Genomic DNA, 18837 nt, shown 5'->3' with positions numbered 1-18837 from the left:
AGGAACAGGAATAAACTTGGCATATTTGTTTCCGGCCAAATCGCGAACAAAATTAATAATTATAGCTCAATTAAGCTTGAATTATCTAATATTTATTATTTTTATTTTATTTTTGTCTTCATCCTCTCGTTCCTAGGGGAAGGAAGCCCTAGTAGTCCAGAGTTCGGAGCAAGTTTCGGTATCAAGTGGTTCCGGTCCCCTCCCAAACAATATATTAATTTTGTCATATTTTCTTTAATATTCATAACACTTACATTTATAAATTAAAAATAAAATATTAATATCAAATTACGTTCAAAATTAAATAAGTTAAAATATATTATATATTCTTATTTTAATGAGGTATATTCTACGAGTTTACAAGTTGATTTAGCCGATACGAGTTGATATCAAAACTAGATTCCGAGAACCTTGTAAACCATTGTCAACTATTTTATCTACAGTTAAAAAGGTTAATTATGTACACTTAACAAATAAACAGATAGAAGAGTTACAAAAGTTTGTTGAATTCACGGAGAAGATATGCATAATAGCAACTTGCTACATAGCTGCCGTAACTCAAGTGAAGGATCTGACGAAGATACAGTTGACAGTACAGACCTAGCTTCTAATAGTCCAACTGATATGTTTTCCAAAATCACATCTTCGCTGGCCATTAGAGATGCTATAAGCTTTGCACCGGCCATCCTTTCCTGTTGAGCATTCATGATACACCAGCACATCAAATACATATTTCCCATATATTAAGAGAACAAATATACGGCTTATACTCAATAAATCGTCCTCTATAGTCCTTTTCCCTACTTCCATTTTTAGCCATTAGAAGTCTTTTTATCCGAGAAATATCTATGGTTTACCTTCTTTTGAATTTAGAAAAATGTTATTTATAGGTTCCATGATGTCTCTCTATATAGAAATAACAGAATCTTATGATTGACATCGAATGCAACATTGTTTGCGCCTATACAAGATATAGCAGTCTAGTGAAATGATGAGTGAGACATGGTTTACCTTTTCTGACTCCTTTCTCAGGGCTTCAAATGAGGTTTTGAGAAGGTCGTAGGCATAAGGAACAACTGCAGATCGTAGATGATAGACAGCTGAAAATAGGACCTGGATGCATGCTGCTCTAATCTCTGACTTTATTTCAAACTGTTGAAAAAGTACTAGTTTCATAACCCAACAATAGTGATGGTAATATTTGGAGAACGGTTAACTCTAATAAAATCATACTATTGGGTAATCACTAATCAATAACTAAATTTACAGTGGTACCTTAAGATAATGAAGGAGAAAAGGAAGTAGTAGTCCAGCAAAATGCTTCTTGTAAGATTCTGAAATCTTCTGGCAAGTGCTGATGAGAACATTACCCATGCACAAACGAAAAGTGAGAGGAACTGCAGCTACAGATTCACAGTTTTCCTCACCAAACTCGGGATTTGAAGTATGTTCCTTCTTATCATTAACGAACTGATTCATCACATAGGTGACAACAGAATCCCCTACAGCTGCAGACACAACAGGTTTACGATGAAGCCACATTCAACTACTAATTTCTATACTTACAGGCTTACAGCCATCATATCATACAACACCATGATACCTTTCTTTCCAATAGCCCTAATTCTATCTGGCATAGAGTCTGTGATAGATTCCTCAGCTTGTAGTTCAACACATATCATCAGTGCCAGACAATCAATGCATCCATGTTGTACTTTAGAAACTGAGAAAAAGTTGTGCCTATCAAAATTAGTTTTAGTTAATATAAAACTGAAAGGAATTAAGAAAATAAATAGTTTCAGACCTGAATCAGCATTCAGACAAGGCCATAACAGCACTGTTTCAATCATCCTTTTAATTGCATGCATCAAGGGATGAGAAAGTGACTCCCGGCCTCTGACCTACAAATCCAAAAAAGCTACTTCACTGCAAGCTAAATTGAAAAGGATAATGCTAGACACTGAGACAGATATTTAAAAAGCAGAACATGACACGCTAAATATTGACGGAAGAAAATAATTACCACCAGGGATGTACAGATTGAAAATAAACAGGCCTTTATCTTCAGTACATTCTTAGAATCGACAGCCAGATCTAATTTGGAGCAAATAACTGGGAGTAAGACCTAAAGAATCAGCAATATGGGAAGGTTAAAATAATCTCTAAGAACTGAGAACTGGTAACCAAGTAATGAAGGTTTTCTGCAATACCAAAACATTATGTGATCTGTCAAAAAGAAAACCAAATGCTGTAACTAAGGATTTGTACATTTTATGCTGTAAAAATAATCACAAGCAATTATCTAAACAGACAGATATAAGAACTCTGTCAAAGCAAAAATGTATCCAAGATGCATGGTGAATTGCTTGCATGCAAAGTTTTCAATCATATGTTGTACGCAGAGGATTGTAAAAAATTCTCTCAAACTAAAATGTAAACAAAACTAAGGCTCTTCTACACTGAGTAAAATACTTACGGCATCCTATAAATTTAAAATTAAAATAATATAATTCATTACTTGTGGATGAATGCGTCCACACAACTCAGCAGAAAGTTTTCGAACATCTTCAAATTCAAACTCACGGAGTGCCCTGAAACAAATTATTAGCATGAACCAGGATCCTATATAATGATGGAAGAAGGTAAAGGCTATGATCATCAAGTACCAACCTGTTAAGAAGGAAAGCAGAAATACACTCATAATCAAGTTCTGGGCTGCTGCTCCCTGAACCTACCACACAAGAAGATCATGATGCATTAAAAGAAAAAAGCAACCTCCGGGCAGAATGGCATACAATTACAGTAGTTTAAGCACGATACTAAAGAACCTTGGGTTGACTGATAGGATTGAAATCAAAAGTGATGAATTTGAATAACTGAACCTTATGTGTGAAATGTTAAAGCATCAAGATTTCTATGTGAACCTTTTATTATCGACTCAATGAGCATCAATTGCTATCATAGTTTCAAGCACCGTAATCAGGTGTATTTGTGTCAAATACATTGGAGTAAATATCCATTTTGGTCAAATACATTGTAGGACCGTGTCAACCTAGTCCTCCACATTCTAAATATTCCAAAATGATCTTTGCAAAATTTTAATCAAGTTTGTACATTTGTCTGGATCTGTTATCAAAGGTATCTCTGACGTTATTCACTTGGTTTCAAAAGCATCCTCAACATTACAAACTTAATTTCATTATAGTCCCTGCAAATACCAAGGGAGGGACTACTGACCTTTTGTAACTATAGGGATCATTTTGAAATATTGATAACAGGGGACTAGGTTAATACAGTCCGACAATTTCAATGATCAAATTGAATATTTAATCATTTTCTCTTACAACTACAAGGCTATCAATTTTAGGTCCACTTGGAGACATTTAAACAAACTAGCCGAACATCAAATGAAAAATAAAAACCGACTCAACGATTCAGATTTCAGCAGGTAAGACAAAATTATTACAACATTTGATTATATAAAACAATAAGAAAGTTGGCTAACTTTCCATCCAAATTATGGAAAGTTTGAAAAATAACTAAAATTGAACTCAAATAATCTCAGCAAGTAAATTTCAGCTATTGGTTCCAAATTAATAATTTATAGGAACAGGAATAACGCCTTGGTTCCATGATCATTTAATTCACACATCAGAAGATAAGATGAACTGTACTTTATACCAATTAAATCTGACAGGATGAGTACTACTAATTGAAACAAAGATAATGAACTCAAACCAAATGTTTAATAAAGCAAATCAAGAAGTATGTGATGGTAGAAAAAACAGGCGAATCAAAAGGGAGATACGCAAGGCATGAATATATACCATGCATTTTATTTTGACTGAGATGTGCATACATAACAGGTGAATTGAGGTCATCAAAAGTTTTCATGGGAAGCATCTTAATAATAAGCAGTGGGCAAAGATGCTCAAACAGAGTTCGCTGCATTTCTTCATACTCATTACTGGTATAGGTTCTACGCTCCCACCTCAATAAGAAACTTTCATCAATCCTGCAACAGAATTGAGAATGTTTCAAACGAGAAACCACTTAAATGACATAAGGAATCACCAAGAAATCCTAATTAACAAAAGACAGGCAAAGACAGCTTAGCTAAAACAACTATCATACAATCAGGTAATATTTTGTTAACTTGCTTTTCAAGCATCCAGAGCTTAGCTAATAAGATCAGACACATTTTTTATATCGCTTAAGCTTTGATGTTTTATAACCAACCAAGTGACATAAAACAAATATGTAAGCTGCACACCGATTGTAGCAGTATGATCAATCATTATATATTTATAATAGGACAAAACTTAGATACAGTACCATATGTACTGTTTTTTCTGTTTTCCAATTAAAATCGGACACATGTACCCATCCACTACTCATTTTAACGCCGTTAATTAACTTTAGTCAGAACCACACAGTGCCAATGCCAAATCAATTTTTTATTTTATTTTTGCATAAGAGTGCCAAATCAATTTTTTTCTCTGTTTCTGGTATCCTATTAATGAGGATCAGGATTGGCTTGTGACGGTATAACAACCTCGCCAGAAATAAGGCTCTCACCATGGCAGCCATGTGAAGCTAGCCACGTCAAAACAAAACCTCTCCCTTGTTCACTTAAATCTTCAACCTCTTCGACGATTCCCAAATCATTGAATCAAAACTTTGATTCCATGCCACCAATTTCTCATCACTCTCTCCTGCTCATTCCGTCCTCACCCGTACTATCTACTCCCTGAACAACCACCACCCCCTTCACTTCTTCACTTGGGATTCCGACCGACATAAATTTCTCAATTGCTTGATTGTTAGTTTTTCTCATCATCATCCTCTCTCATGGCACTACCGCCTGCTACTCTCAACAACATAATTGATGTTGATACTGTATCTAAGTCTTACTTCAAACATATGTCAAGAGTAGTGAAACAAAAAAGAAGGGGAAGGTGATGAAAGCAGAGAGAGAATGGATAAGTGGGGTTAAAAAAAACTAAAAAAGAAATATTATTTTAAAGTTGAAACCGAGTTAAGTTGTGTGGTAGATTGGGACAGGTGTCAAATTTTAAGTGGAAACAGTAAAAACAGCACCTAAGGGACTGTATCTAAGTTTTGTCCTTTATAATATTCCTCTAAACTGTTTCTTTGGCATCATAGGATAGGGACTTGGGTATTATGGGGAGCCCAAATCCTGATCGAGTAGTATGTGATGCTCAGCAGAGTATTTAAGTGACTTGGTTCTTCCCCTTTTAAGGGAGGGTTTCCCAAGTGCTAGGATACTTATCATTGTACAGATGCATACAATAAGTTTTCTAATAAAGTCAACTTTCTTTCTATGAACTCAAACAGTGCATGCAACAGGTTTCTCTATTAGGGGTAGGCTTTACAAGTACAAACCTAACTGTCTTATTATGTGTCTGATCAGTGTATCCTATATAATTAATATAAAATTATAAACAGATACAGCACTTTGGTGTTACAGTTAAACTCTCCAGCATACAACTATAAAGGTAAAGGGATTATACTACAGCTAAACTGTTTCAATAAAAGATTTAAAGCAACATCGCTGATATAATTAAATAGTAGTTTGAAGCAGTAAGCAGTTTAATTTTTAAAAAAAAGTAACACAGACTCACTCCTTTTGTTCTCTAACATGCAACAGAACATGATGCAATACAAGATCAACAACATTTTTAAGGTCTTCACTTATATAACTGAAGAACTTCACAATAGCTGCATTTGATGGATCTGCAAACATCTTGTCAATCAGTGGTCCAATTAAATTATTCCAGTCTTGAACCTGTTACGCATCAGAATTTACGAATCAGAATACTCTTGGTAATCTAAATCACCTGTATCTGAAGGAACATTTATTGGAACAATTTAAGAACATTTCAGAAATCTATAAAGAGCAAGACAGAACCTAGACAAAATGCAAATGTACATGGTCATGCCGTATGTGCCCATTGATGGGGAAGTAGATATATCAAAAAGTAGTGAACAACTTCATACCAAAATGAGTGTCAACTCTTAACACTCTAAATACAGAAGAAAGCATTTAGGGCCTATACCAACTTGATTATTAAAATGGATCAGAGTAACTTCTACCAAAGAGTTATGTTGGCTGTAGGCTGTAGTCATCCTACCTTTTCATAATCAAATTAAACTTTAACCAGGATAGGTGGGCTAGTGATATGTCATTGTCCATGGGAGGAATGCAAAGTGCTTCCATGTAAAACAACTTAGAGAAAAATAAATATTCGTATGTGTGCACGAAAGAACACAAACTTTTAGGATTATATGGTTCTTGACAATATTCAAGGACTCCAGTAACACATCATTTTAGATGTCTCAAAATGTCAAAATAATCTATTTGCATTCACAACACTTATTAAATCTTAGAAGTCTACAATTTCTCGCAGCCAAACAACCTATTTGAATATTCTTAATCAGATTCCATAATGAGAAGGAAAAACAATCATGGATACTAAATAACCATATTTATAATTAAATAATCAAGCTTACACTTTTAGACCATTCTGGAACCAGTTTTAGTACTCGGGCAGTATCAACCTTTGACTCTGTCACCAAAGAATAAAGCATAAGAACATAATGGATCCATACTTTTAACCAACGTGGAGTAGAGATAACCTGTTAAAATTCGAGGCTGTCGAACTTGAGATTCTGGGTAACCTTGTTTTTATTTTAAGAGGTAATTCGGATCATCGACTCGCAAGAGTTTACCTAATATTAAAAAACTCCTATATATGACATATATACTTATATAACCACCATTAAGAGTTAAGACAACAAAAACTCAAATTCCATGATTAAAAAAAAGTAGCAAATTACTAGATATGATCAAATTACATAAGTTATCTAATCACATATAATTTCAAAAAAAAAAAAAATTAGTTCATAAAGGTTAAACATTTTATAAAAAAAAAGAAGCTAATATCTTCTGGTTGCGAGCGTAAGTGGAGTGCATTTGAAATGGTGATGGAAGTTGTGACTTTGGTTATAGTTATAAGTTTGCTTTGTTTGTGTTAGGTAATCTTATTCCTAAAGTTTGATTATATTTTAATGTCTAGGTTCATACAAAGAAAAGTAATCGTTTGCAACAGAAAAAGATGAATGATTTGGTTTATGTAATGCACACCTTGAAGCTAAAAAGTAAAGAAACGAGAAGGAAGGAAGAGCTTACATTTCATGAAATTGATTCTTATGATAAATGGGTTACTGAAGAGGCAGATGTTGGCGATGCTAATGTGGAGCAAGAGCAGCCTTTCGATAATGTCGATAATTAAGTCTTTGATGCCTATTGTTGAAGATCCTTTATCATCAGGGGGGGGGATTGGATGAGGATGGCGAAGATTTAGTACATTACTTTAATTAAATGAAGGATCTTCAACAGCATCTCCTTAATATAGTATTTTGCATTATTTTGTTGATTTGCTACTTTTTATTTATGGAGTTAAAATATTGAATTTTTGCTGTCTTATTAGTATTATATAAGTATATGTGTCATGTATATGAGTTTTTAATATTATTTTTTATATTAGGTAAAACTCTTGATAGTCTACGAGTTGAGTTTACCTAAGGTAAAATAAGTTTACCTATAATCTCGAGTTTGACAACCTTGGACACTACCTTTATCTCCAGCTGGCTGTGGAAGATCTAGGCTCTGGCTGATGTTGCTGCAAGGATAAGGAGACAAACTTTTAGTCAAGCAGTGGTATCTTCACATATCAATACACATTCATAGTTTTTGAACTGTAGCTGTAGAAATAGAAGTTTACAGCTTTATGCTTTTATAAGTTCTGCTCTACAACTGTAAAGGCCCTGTAGAAAGAACAGTGAAGAAAAGAAAACATACTTAAGACAGTCAACAAGCAAGAATATGATTTCAATATTCTGGTTGTGTCGTTTGAGGACCCCAATGATGGCATCGCTAGCAGATGATTGGTTCTCATCAGGGGAGTATACAAGACGAACCAGATCAAGCAGGTACAATGAAGGGTCTGCAAGATTAAGTGAATCAACAATGAATGAGAATGTAATGCCATACAAATGGTAACAGTAATACAATTACAGAAGGGCTTGTATGTCAGTTAATAAAATTACAGAAGGGCTTGTATGTCAGTTAATAAAATTACAATCATTCACATATGCCAGTTAACATATTTTTGTAAAATTTAATGTATCACCTTAACGTGATATGGGATGGGATTAACAACAAAACAGTAATGCTTATATAAATATAACATACAAGTCGAAGTAATAGAAATGACACAAAGAAGTACCAAAACAAAAAATGGCGAAGAACGAAGTATTTGAAAAAGGAAATAAAAAGAGGAGAAAGAAGTGAAAGAAGGAAAATACAAATAAGCTATGAACCTAAAAACTAAAAGGCCTGTCTGGTTTAAGAGCCATTTTCTGTTTTCATTCAGTTTTCACCTTTAAGTTTAACTACAAAAATGCCAGTATGCCACATTATACTTTTCATTTTGTTTCTTGTCTTCAAAGATTTGTATAGAAAACAGTGAAATTCTCTTTAAAAAAATTCCTATTCAAATCTTTGAAAACAGGAAACAAAATGGTAGTTTTGTAATTAAACGGGAACACAAAATGAAAACAAAAAACATTTACTGAAATCAAACAAGCACCATCCGGTGCGAACTCAGAAATTGTGTTTGATTACAACTCAAACACACTTCTCAATGTGAAATCCCTTTAGACTTGAGGCATGAATAAAGAAATGGCCACTAATACCTTGTACTTGAAATTTAATTTAGAGACTAAAGATGGAGAGGACCAAAATAAAAAATTTAACTATTTGGACAAAAGAGGCTCTAACATCATGTCAATAAACAATCATCCTAAAAGCTTCAGCCAATACCAGAAGGCCCAATAATAGTTTTAAAGTCACATCATATTAGAAATATTAAAAAATACACCCATAAGGCCCAATAATAGTTTTAAATTAATAGCATATAGGAAATATTAAAAATATACACCTTATACTTCATGTGTTAATGCTAACCTATCATTGGAAGCAACTTAGACGCCTGCTCACGAATCCAAATATCTTTATCTCCAAGCCGCTCAAGCAATGTGTTGGCAGTTTCTTGCCTAATATAGACATATTAATAATCACATACAAACTAAAAAAAAATATGGTAAAAACTATATGAGCAATCATACCAAGCAGAATGAGGCAATGGTTTTTTTGACGCTAATGATATATGCAAGATTTCCGCTATAACATCCATGGCATTTCTTCTCTGTGAAATGTTTTCAGAAGCAAGGCGTTTTAGAACTTCCATAAGGCACATATCATCTTTGCATCTGGTGGATCATCATAAGAAAGCTCTAAATTAGAAAAGGAAAAATTTCAGACTTAAAAAGTAGGTTTAATTATTCTGAAGGTCCCTGAATTATTTGGCAATTTTTAAATAGGTCCCAGAACTAAAAGAATTTGTTATTGAGTGCCTGAATTTCTCGAAAATATTACCCCCTCTAGTCCTTATTATAAGAAAAGTTTGCTTTTTAGGTTCATAGAATGTTTGATGTATCTGGTCCAGATACATCAAACATTCTACGAACCTAAAAAGCAAACTTTTTCTTAAAATAAGGACTAGAGGGAGTAAATAAGATCCCTGAACCAATTTTTTTAATCAAGTATGTGAACTTTTAAATAATTTACAATTAGGTATCTCCTAAACTTTTAAATAATTTGTATTTTGGTCCCTAAGTTCAGGGACCTAATTAGAAATTATTTAATTGTTTAGTGACCCAATTAATTTTTTTTAAAGGGACTAATTACAAATTACTAACAAATTCAAGGATCCAATTACAAACATTTTTAGTTCATGGACCTTTTTAAAAACATTCTGATAGTTCAAAGAGTTACAGAGTAATTAAACTTAAAGTATTCCTACTCAGTATCATATGAGAAAGAATAGACTGATTACAATGAGCAGTATTCTGCTATCAGCATAACAACAGCTCGAGATGTACCATCCTGCTCATCTAGAAGGTGAAGCAGAAACGGCATTACAATATTTGCCTGCCTACTATTTATAAGTGCATCTTCCTGGGAGAGATTTGGTTTTAAAATGATAGCCTTGAATATTGCAACAGCCCCTACTATCACATCTTCATCGGTGCAATTAAGCTGCAGACAAGAGGGAAAAGAAAATCTGATATTAAGTTCCACTGTCACTTCGATAAGAGAATCAATATTCAAATTACTTGATAGGCCCGTGTGATAGAGGGGAAACAGTTGGAAGGAGAGGGGCATAACACAATGGGACAGGTGGCATTGGTTGAGTGGATATATGGACAGGGAGGCAAGAATTGGGTAGATGATAAGTGTTAGCCTTGGTGAGACTGGTTTATTCCTAGAAGAGCAGTCTGGACTGAGTATCTTTTTCTCTTTTATATCAATTATATTTTCTGTAAGGACCCTACAGCTCCGTTGTTTTCACCATTAATATCATCTATAATTTCTTATTGTTCTGATCTGAGTTTCATCTCTGGTTAGATGAATTTTTTGTACCTAGCATTACTGAACCACAACCGCGGTATGATAAGTGCATCATATATCTCAAAAAAATGAAATAACATTCAACTCAAAATCTTTACAAATATACAGTATATTTGTGAAGACTTAAGTGCTCATAAGAAGTGACAGTGTATGTATCATCCAGTAAGGAAAACCAGACATCCTACTGAACCTAGAAAGGTTCCAAGAAAGTACTGGCATAATAAATTGATATAATATGTTCCCCTAAATCATAAATGAAAGCATAGTAGGTTTTGACAAATAGGTAACATATATTTCTTTAACATCATGATGAGTACATTGTGTAATGTAAGGTTTGGATAGTTGGAATAGAGATGCTGAGAAGGAAAGGGACTAAATATGTGCTCAGAGCTATCATGGAATCCAAAGAAATTCCCATTCCATTCTAACAGGGATAAATGCAATCTATAAGTATATCTTTGGTCTTCCTATTAAATGGAAAAATCCCTATCTCCATTTCATAATTGTTATAGTAAGTAACAACCTGGAAATTAGAGAGAGGTTGAGCTGCCACCAGCATTTGTCTTGCCCTAATTTGTAGGCCTTAGAAATTAAGCCTTAACATCACAAAATGTTTTAAACTGAAGGTTCTACCCTTTGCACCAAGTCCTAAGTTTCAACTATTACTCCCTTGCTTTCAACACTTGATAAACCACACCATATATAGGAGAGAGATGAGATAGAGTAAAGGAATGCAAGTTTAGCAAATGACAAACTAATTCTAAAATAAAGGTAAAAATTGGAGAACATTCAATTCCACATGTATCGCATTTTAAGTATCTGGGATCTTTCATACAAAGTGATGAGGAATGGAGGGAAATGTCAATCATAGGACTCAAGTAGAGTATGAAATGGATAAAGGCTTCAGGTGTGATATGCAATAGGAAAAAAAATACTTCTCATGCCTAAAGGAAAAATTCATTTCAGAGCTATAAGACCTGTGTAATATACTATAGAACTAAATTGGGCAGTCTTGTATGAAGAAGACCTATAGAAACATCATGGAGGATAGTCAATATTTTGAGGTAAGACTAAGTGAGGTACCTGTGGTACTAGAATACGTGAGATTTTCATCCCAATTTCAGACATTGTGCTTTCAAATCTCTTGCTGTCTAGACGCCCCAGTAGTAAGCACAAACAATTCAAGAAAAACTTTGTAGTCTCTAACCCACTATCCTTGTTGTCAGCAGATCCGCTAGCGTGATTATCCATATAATACTGTAATTTTCAAGGATATCAGAAACCAAACAATTCCATCACACAGTATCGCATAAAGCCATGAAGGATTGAGTTAACATGTCATTGTATCATATAATTATAATTAACTCGTTGAAAGGAGATGAGGCCGTGGTAGTCAAAATCGAGACTTTGGATTGAGAAGGGGGCTCGTCATTGTAAATCGTAGGATTGTACCACAATTCATGCGTTGTGTGAATATAAATTCATATATATTTATGAATCAGTTTACCTAAGTTGCATTCTGACAACTTTAACAGAACCAACTGACTAACTTCTAATCTCAAACTAAATATTACTCCCTCGGTCACAAAACTTTGGTCCTTTTAGAGTTTTGCACATGGATTAAGAAATAATAAAGATTGATAAGTTAAGTCATTTTTACCCTTACTTTATTAAGAAAGAGAAAATTCATTTAATAAATGCTTTAGTTTTTGTAAGGGTATAAATGGTAAACTATCATTAACTGTGCCTTGGTTTCTTAAAAGGACCAAAGTTTTGGGACAAAACTAAAAAGCTAAAAGGACCAAAGATTTGGGACGGACGGAGTAACAGCTAACCATAACGGAAACAAGAGCACACTATGTGTCACTAATTCACACATGCAAATAGTACAATGGTAATTATGAGGGAATACAATCAGACACACTATACAGGGACGCATTCCTTAACAAATATACAGCAAAATTATTAAAGCCTAGATTTTCTTTGCAAACAAGACAAATAAGAAATAATTTATCTCCCTTGGAAAACATCAAACAGCAATACAATGTTATCGGACATATATTGGGTCACAAGCTGATGGCTGAAATTATAAATTATAACAAAATATCATTGCAGTTAATCTCTACTACATCAAACCTGGATTCCAGACAAATATTGGTCCAACAGTTCCTTGTAATGCTGAGAAAATTTCTGATCTTCCAAGTGTAATAGCAAGTAATAATGCTTCCAGCAAGAAGAGAGTAGTAAATCCCCAGTCTTAAAAGCATTAGAATCTGTGTCTTAAATGTAGCAGAAAAAAATATATGGTTTAGAGAATTCTGTGAGAATGAATAAAATAAGTAGTAGCCGTTAAAAAAAGCAATGATTTCAGAACCTGCCTCAGGTTGAAAGGACCCATAGTGATTCTTTATCTCCTCCATCCATTTAAGAACTTGCTCTAAGCCTTTGGCATGTAAAAAACGACTCTTTTTGCTCCACTGTTTGTGCAAGGTTAATTAATTGAATAAGCTTGGGGCAAATTTTAACAGAAGGGACATGTTACTGCTTGAACCAAGTTATTTAAATTCTAAGTTCATATATACATTCACGTTATAAATAATAAATTTTGATGAAAACAATTGGATCAATTTCTGGCAGCTATGGCATTTAAAATTCAGTCTCAATTTCAATTTAGTCTATCTGGAAACAGATAAATGGCCATCACAAAAACCAAGGTACTATCCCTGTTTATCCTATGATGTCTTCGATTCCCAAAAGTTGTCTTCATGAGATTGAAAAAATTCAAAGGGCATTCATATGGGGTGATAGTGAAGAGGGAAGGAAAGCTCACATGATTGGTTGGAATCAAGTGACCCTTCCAAAAGATTTGGGAGGTCTAGGAATTCGGAAATTAAATCATATTAATGATGCTTGCCTTATGAAATTTGGTTGGTCTCTTAGGGTGGGAGACAGAAGTCTATGGGCCCAAGTGCTTCGCGGTAAATACGTGGATCGGATTCATCTTTATGGAAAACTATTGGAAGACTTTGGCCTGTTATGACTGGAATCCAGTGTTGGGGTATCGGCAATGGTACACAAATCAGTTTTTGGGAAGATGTTTGGATTGACAAAAAGCTGAGGCTTAGACAGGTGGTTGAAACGATACCAGATGACAAGAGAGATTGGAGGTTATGTAATGCCGTGACCGAAGCTGGTACTTGGAATTATGAAGAGCTAGAACAATTCCTCCCAGGAAATTTGATTATGAAGCTTGTGTTTCAAATGCCACCGCATGCAGACAATGGTCCTGATGTGCCTTTATGGCCTGGTGAGAGGATGGGAAATTTCAGTGTCGCTACAGCATATCAGTACCTGACTTTTTTTTTTGAATCAGCAAATATATTATTAATAACTACCGCAACAAAGTGCAGCAGCACAACAGCACCAAAAACAACATCACCAATACGTACACACCATCACCTAAAAAGACCCAATCACAGACTACACCCAAATAACGACACTCCTCAGCCTCTAAACCACCAAGGAATACATAAACTCGACCTAAAAAGACGCCCCTAGACTCTAACTCCCGATCTCGAATCAAAATTAATCGGCCCATCGGAATCCAAGAAGCAGCTTCGCGAGCCAAAATTGATGGGTCAATGGTAGCAAGCAAACCAAGACTGGAGTACATTTGAGAGAGCACGAGGAGAAATGGAACAAAATTTGGCGTCTTGAGACTATAGAACGAATAAGAGCCTTCATGTGGCAAGTTCTACATGATAGAATACAAACAAATTGGCGAACAGCTAAATGGAATCTGACGGACCCTTATTGTTCTTATTGCGGACAAATGGAAGAAACAACCTTGCATGTTTTGAGAGATTGTCCGATAGCGGTAGAGGTTTGGCAACACTTATTGGAAGAAGACCATAGAGGGAGATTGTTTATTGGCCAACTTCACCAATGGATTGATTTAAATCTCTCGGTATCTATGGGAATCAGGCAGGACTTAGATTGGGACGCTGTCTGGGCGACCACATGCTATTGGAGAAATCAAAGAGTTCATGAAACAAACTACACTAGTCAATGGAAACCTTGGAGTTTTATCCTTAATTTGGTAAATGAATATAAGAATACCAAGCATGCGAGAGAAACAGAGCAGCATTGCCAAAAAGAATCGAAAGACATTAGATGGATATGTCCGGCGAGGGGATGGGTATGTCTCAATACTGATGGTGCTGCGAAGAGTGATACCGGAGTTGCTGGATGTGGACGAATGATAATGGTATTTGGATATCTGGTTTTACAAAATTCCTAGGCAACACTTCAGCCTATATGGCAGAAGTCTGGGGACTTTATGAAGGATTATCTATGGCTAGGAACTTGGGCTTAGAGAGACTGGAAGTTCAAGTTGACTCAGAGGTGCTAGTCAAGGTTACCAAAAAAGATGGAACGGGATGTACAATGAGTTGGAACATTATGAAGAAGATTAGAGATTTATTATTGGAGCTTGACTGCGAGGTCCGAATCAAGCATATCTTCCGTGAAGGGAATAGGTGTGCAGATGCTTTGGCAAATATGGGATGCAATCAGGATGTTGCTTGGATGACTTACCAAGAACCTCCTTTCGAGTTGTTGCAAGTCTTAACTGATGATTTTAGGGGTGTTTCTTTCCCCCGGCTAGTTAGTGTTTAATTTTCTTTCTTGGGCTTAGGCCCCTTTGTATTCCAAAAAAAAAAAAACAAGGTAGTTTTATATCAGTAGCCTGAGGAAGAATCTGGAAAAAGGACTCTGTAGCTTTATTCAGTATGCAGATCTGTCTGATGTTAAGTATGAAATAACAGGGATAAACATAAATCATGAAACTAAAATGCTCCAAAGTCAATTTGACACAAAATGCCCTACAATTGACCTTCTAAAAGTCTTGCCCGTGGACTATGTGTAGTTATATAATGCCATCTTTTTCTATTGTTCACTTATTTGATAAAATTATCCTAATTGGATACCATGATTTTATAACATGAATATATGCGTAAGACATCTTGTCTAAAACATAATGATTCATACAGAACTGCATAACTTACAGAAAGGAGTCTTTGCACCAAGCAAATAAGGTCGTCTAAATGATGCCAGAGAGTATAGTCCCTTTCAAACTTTGACATCAACAAAGATTTCGAAACCGATTTAACCTTCTTGCCAACCATAGGACTTTGCACCAAAGTGATTGCCTGATCTTTTGCTTCTGTATTAAATTTTAACTTCTTATCTTGAAGCTTGTCCGCTTTTGTCAATGCACCCGAAATGGCCAGAAAGCAATCTGCGGCAGACACTCCAAGGCGAGATGGCAACTCAAAACCATCCTGCAATGTGCTAAAGTGCAAGAGATCGGATAACAAAAATTGATGGAACAATAAAAGAATTAATGTAAAAAAAATTAAAAAATTATAGGGATGCTAACCCATTAAAGGGGTAATAGGAAGAGATATAGATTTGACAATATTGGAAACTTCAATGGAAAACATGTTGCCACAACATTGACAGCAAAAAACAAACATGAAACAGCAGATTTGTGAAGATGGACAGATGTATACAATTGAGATTATCATTACATCCAAACTACGATCAGTCAATCTTCAGACAGCATACTGCAAACTTGTCTATAATGCAAGAATGTCGATCGACAAACATGCAATAATTTTGGCCATCACTTTACCAAAATAGTAATAGCGGTAGTAAAGTGTACAATTTTGATGAATGTTCAGGGTCTCAGATTTATGATATAAAGATAAGGCAGATAATATACTCACTAGCACAAGTTGAAGGTAACTAAATACACAGGTACACACACAACAACATTATTTTCGGCTACAAACATTAAATTTACGAGCAAAATGAAACACTAAACAACATTAACTTCCATTATTTAAAATGCGAAAGAAATTCATCGGTAACTATAATACCTTTCGTTACTCACAATCCCTGCTAAATCGTGAAGGCAAGTCGAGAGTATCTTCAATAAATCACTATACCTCTCTCTTATTCCTGCCAAAACACAATAAAATTTAACCAAAAACAACAAACACATTACATTACCACACAACTTAATTCTAATTTTCTAATCCATGTACATATATAGTAATAAACAGATGAATCGAGTGCGAATGAAGAAAAAAAAAATGCAAACTCACCACTAAGCATAGATTGATGAACAGAAGTATCATAATCTACAATACTCCTAAGAAGAAGACACCAACCAAACAATAAATAACGATCATTCTTTCTAGTAATGATACTAGCAAGAGCTTCAACAACAGGTACAAAAATAAGCACATCTTGAAAAAGCCAATTCAAGAGAATAATCGGTTGTCCACCGTGCTTTGAGTTTTTACATTTCAACAACTGCGAAACAAATCAAATCAAACAAACACGGTGTTACGAAAACGAAAAGAAATTAAAAATCATTTCGAAAAAGTGAGGGAAATTGAGTACGCACGCTGTGGATGATTGGAACAAGGAGTTGATCGAATGAACGGTTGTGATTGGCGGCGTCGGTGATGTAAGAGTGGAAGAAGAGTAGAGAATCGTGGAGAAAAGTGGTTGTTGGAGAAGGTGAATGTGAAGAGAGGCGAGAAATAGAGTCGTGGAGTTTGTTAGGACGAACGGAGAGAAGAGAAGTGATGGCGCGTGAGAGTGTGACGGATACTATGGATTCGGGTTGGGGCTCCGATTTCCATACAAACTCTACTGATGCTTCTTCTTCCATCTTGTTCCCTAGTCTGCTTGCTACTCCGCCCGCAAAGTATTGTCTAGTGGTGTTTTATATTGTCTCCTTTTTTATCAGTAAAATGTCAAATATCTTTTAAAAAAAAAAAAAAGTAATCGGTCAATTTAGTCTCTGGGTCCGTTTGATCCGCTAAATATAAAGACTGGACAGAATAGTACAGGACAGTACAAAACAGAATAGCACAGAACAAACGTTTAAGGTATTGAACAAACTCTGTGTTATACGATGTTTGGTGGATAAAATGTTATTTTGGTATTTTAGACAACTTATGCTGAGGACAAAAAGTTGTCCCGTGGTTCTGTGAGAGACAAGAATTTCAAGTTTTGTCCTGTCCCTTGGCCCCTAGTTTGTCCAGTACCAGGAACAGTTTTAAAATCAAACACAGTACAACAGAAGTTGTCATGTCCAGTCCCTTATTTTTTAGCCGATCAAACGCACCCTAAATTATCATTCTCTCACCAACTTAGTCCCTAAACTATTAAAAACAACTAAAAGGTCCCTAATCTATTTTTCATCCGTCAATTTAGTTTCTAAACTATCACTCTCTCACCAACTTAGTCCCTAAACTATTAAAAACAACTAAAAGGTCAAAAGGTCCCTAATCTATTTTTCATCCGTCAATTTAGTCATCGGCTAACTTGTTTATAAAACCCTAAAATATTATCACCCTTTCTTTTTCCACGTGCTTCGACGAAAACAACCACTTTGCTCGCCGCCAACCACTCCACTCTCCGGCAACAACCGTTTTGCTCGCAACGCAAATATAACCTCTAGTCGCCGAACTCAATTCATTCTTTCAGAATAATCATTTATAACGAAAGAGATCTTTAGTATGAAAAAAGTGGCAATTGTCGGTTTTTTTTTTTAACACAAAATATTTTTTTTATTAAATTTTTTGACTGAAAGATTAAAAAAAATGATATGATTCAACCGTTTTTGGTTTTATAGCTTGTTGTTTTGTCTGGTTTAATAATACTGCTTATCCTAGTGAGTTTTATAATCCCACTGGACCAGAAGTTTCTCAAGCATTTACTTTTCTTGTTAGAGACTACGCTAAAATCAAGTCTGTTTTTTGTTCTCACTTTTGTAAATTTGTAAGGGTTTGTGATTTTGTTTTATCCCTTTGAAGTTTAAGCTGTGATCTCTTGTTTCTTGCGGGTCTGAGAGTTTTTTTATCATTCTATTCCTTTTTTTCTGTTATTGTAAGGAATGTTTTGGGGTGTGTTAGTATGTATAATGATGACATAAAGGGTACAAAAGTGTCATTATATGTAGTATGCTAACAAGTCTTATTAAATTCCAAGCATTTGTATGGTGAATTATCTAGCTTTTTTCATCCATGCGATACTGTGTTAAGAAGTGCCTTGAGATATTATAATGAGGTTTGTTATGGACTAAATTGAATGATGTGAATATAGTTTAGGGACCTTTTAGTTGTTTTTAATAGTTTAGGGACTAACTTGGTGAGAGAGTAATAGTTTAGGGACTAAATTGACGGATGAAAAATAGATTA

General features: G+C 34.9%; 1 protein-coding gene across 4 annotated transcripts; it reads right to left on the bottom strand.

Moving 5' to 3' along the window:
- Positions 1–383: 383 nt before the first annotated feature.
- On the bottom strand, positions 384–17401 carry LOC123888366. Of its 4 annotated transcripts, none has more exons than XM_045937405.1 (23): positions 17034–17401; positions 16729–16939; positions 16501–16582; positions 15625–15910; positions 12933–13035; positions 12695–12831; positions 11642–11815; positions 9984–10186; positions 9214–9357; positions 9053–9141; positions 7886–8030; positions 7660–7706; positions 6535–6590; positions 5646–5809; positions 3828–4015; positions 2671–2731; positions 2519–2591; positions 2024–2125; positions 1805–1901; positions 1604–1723; positions 1276–1508; positions 1012–1152; positions 384–692 (listed from the first exon to the last, which is right to left on the bottom strand). In XM_045937405.1, exons 1-23 carry the CDS (start codon positions 17301–17303, stop codon positions 510–512), a joined length of 3309 nt encoding a protein of 1102 aa, XP_045793361.1. In that variant the 5' UTR covers positions 17304–17401; the 3' UTR covers positions 384–509. The 4 variants fall into 4 exon arrangements, with proteins under 4 accessions (XP_045793361.1, XP_045793360.1, XP_045793358.1 ...); XM_045937404.1 differs by having other exon boundaries at positions 12695–12837; positions 17034–17367; XM_045937402.1 differs by having other exon boundaries at positions 1604–1901; positions 17034–17357.
- Positions 17402–18837: the final 1436 nt, after the last annotated feature.

This window comes from Trifolium pratense, linkage group LG6, assembly GCF_020283565.1.
Source record: "Trifolium pratense cultivar HEN17-A07 linkage group LG6, ARS_RC_1.1, whole genome shotgun sequence".
Lineage (NCBI taxonomy): Eukaryota > Viridiplantae > Streptophyta > Magnoliopsida > Fabales > Fabaceae > Trifolium > Trifolium pratense.
This window is presented reverse-complemented; position numbering and strand designations above follow the sequence as displayed.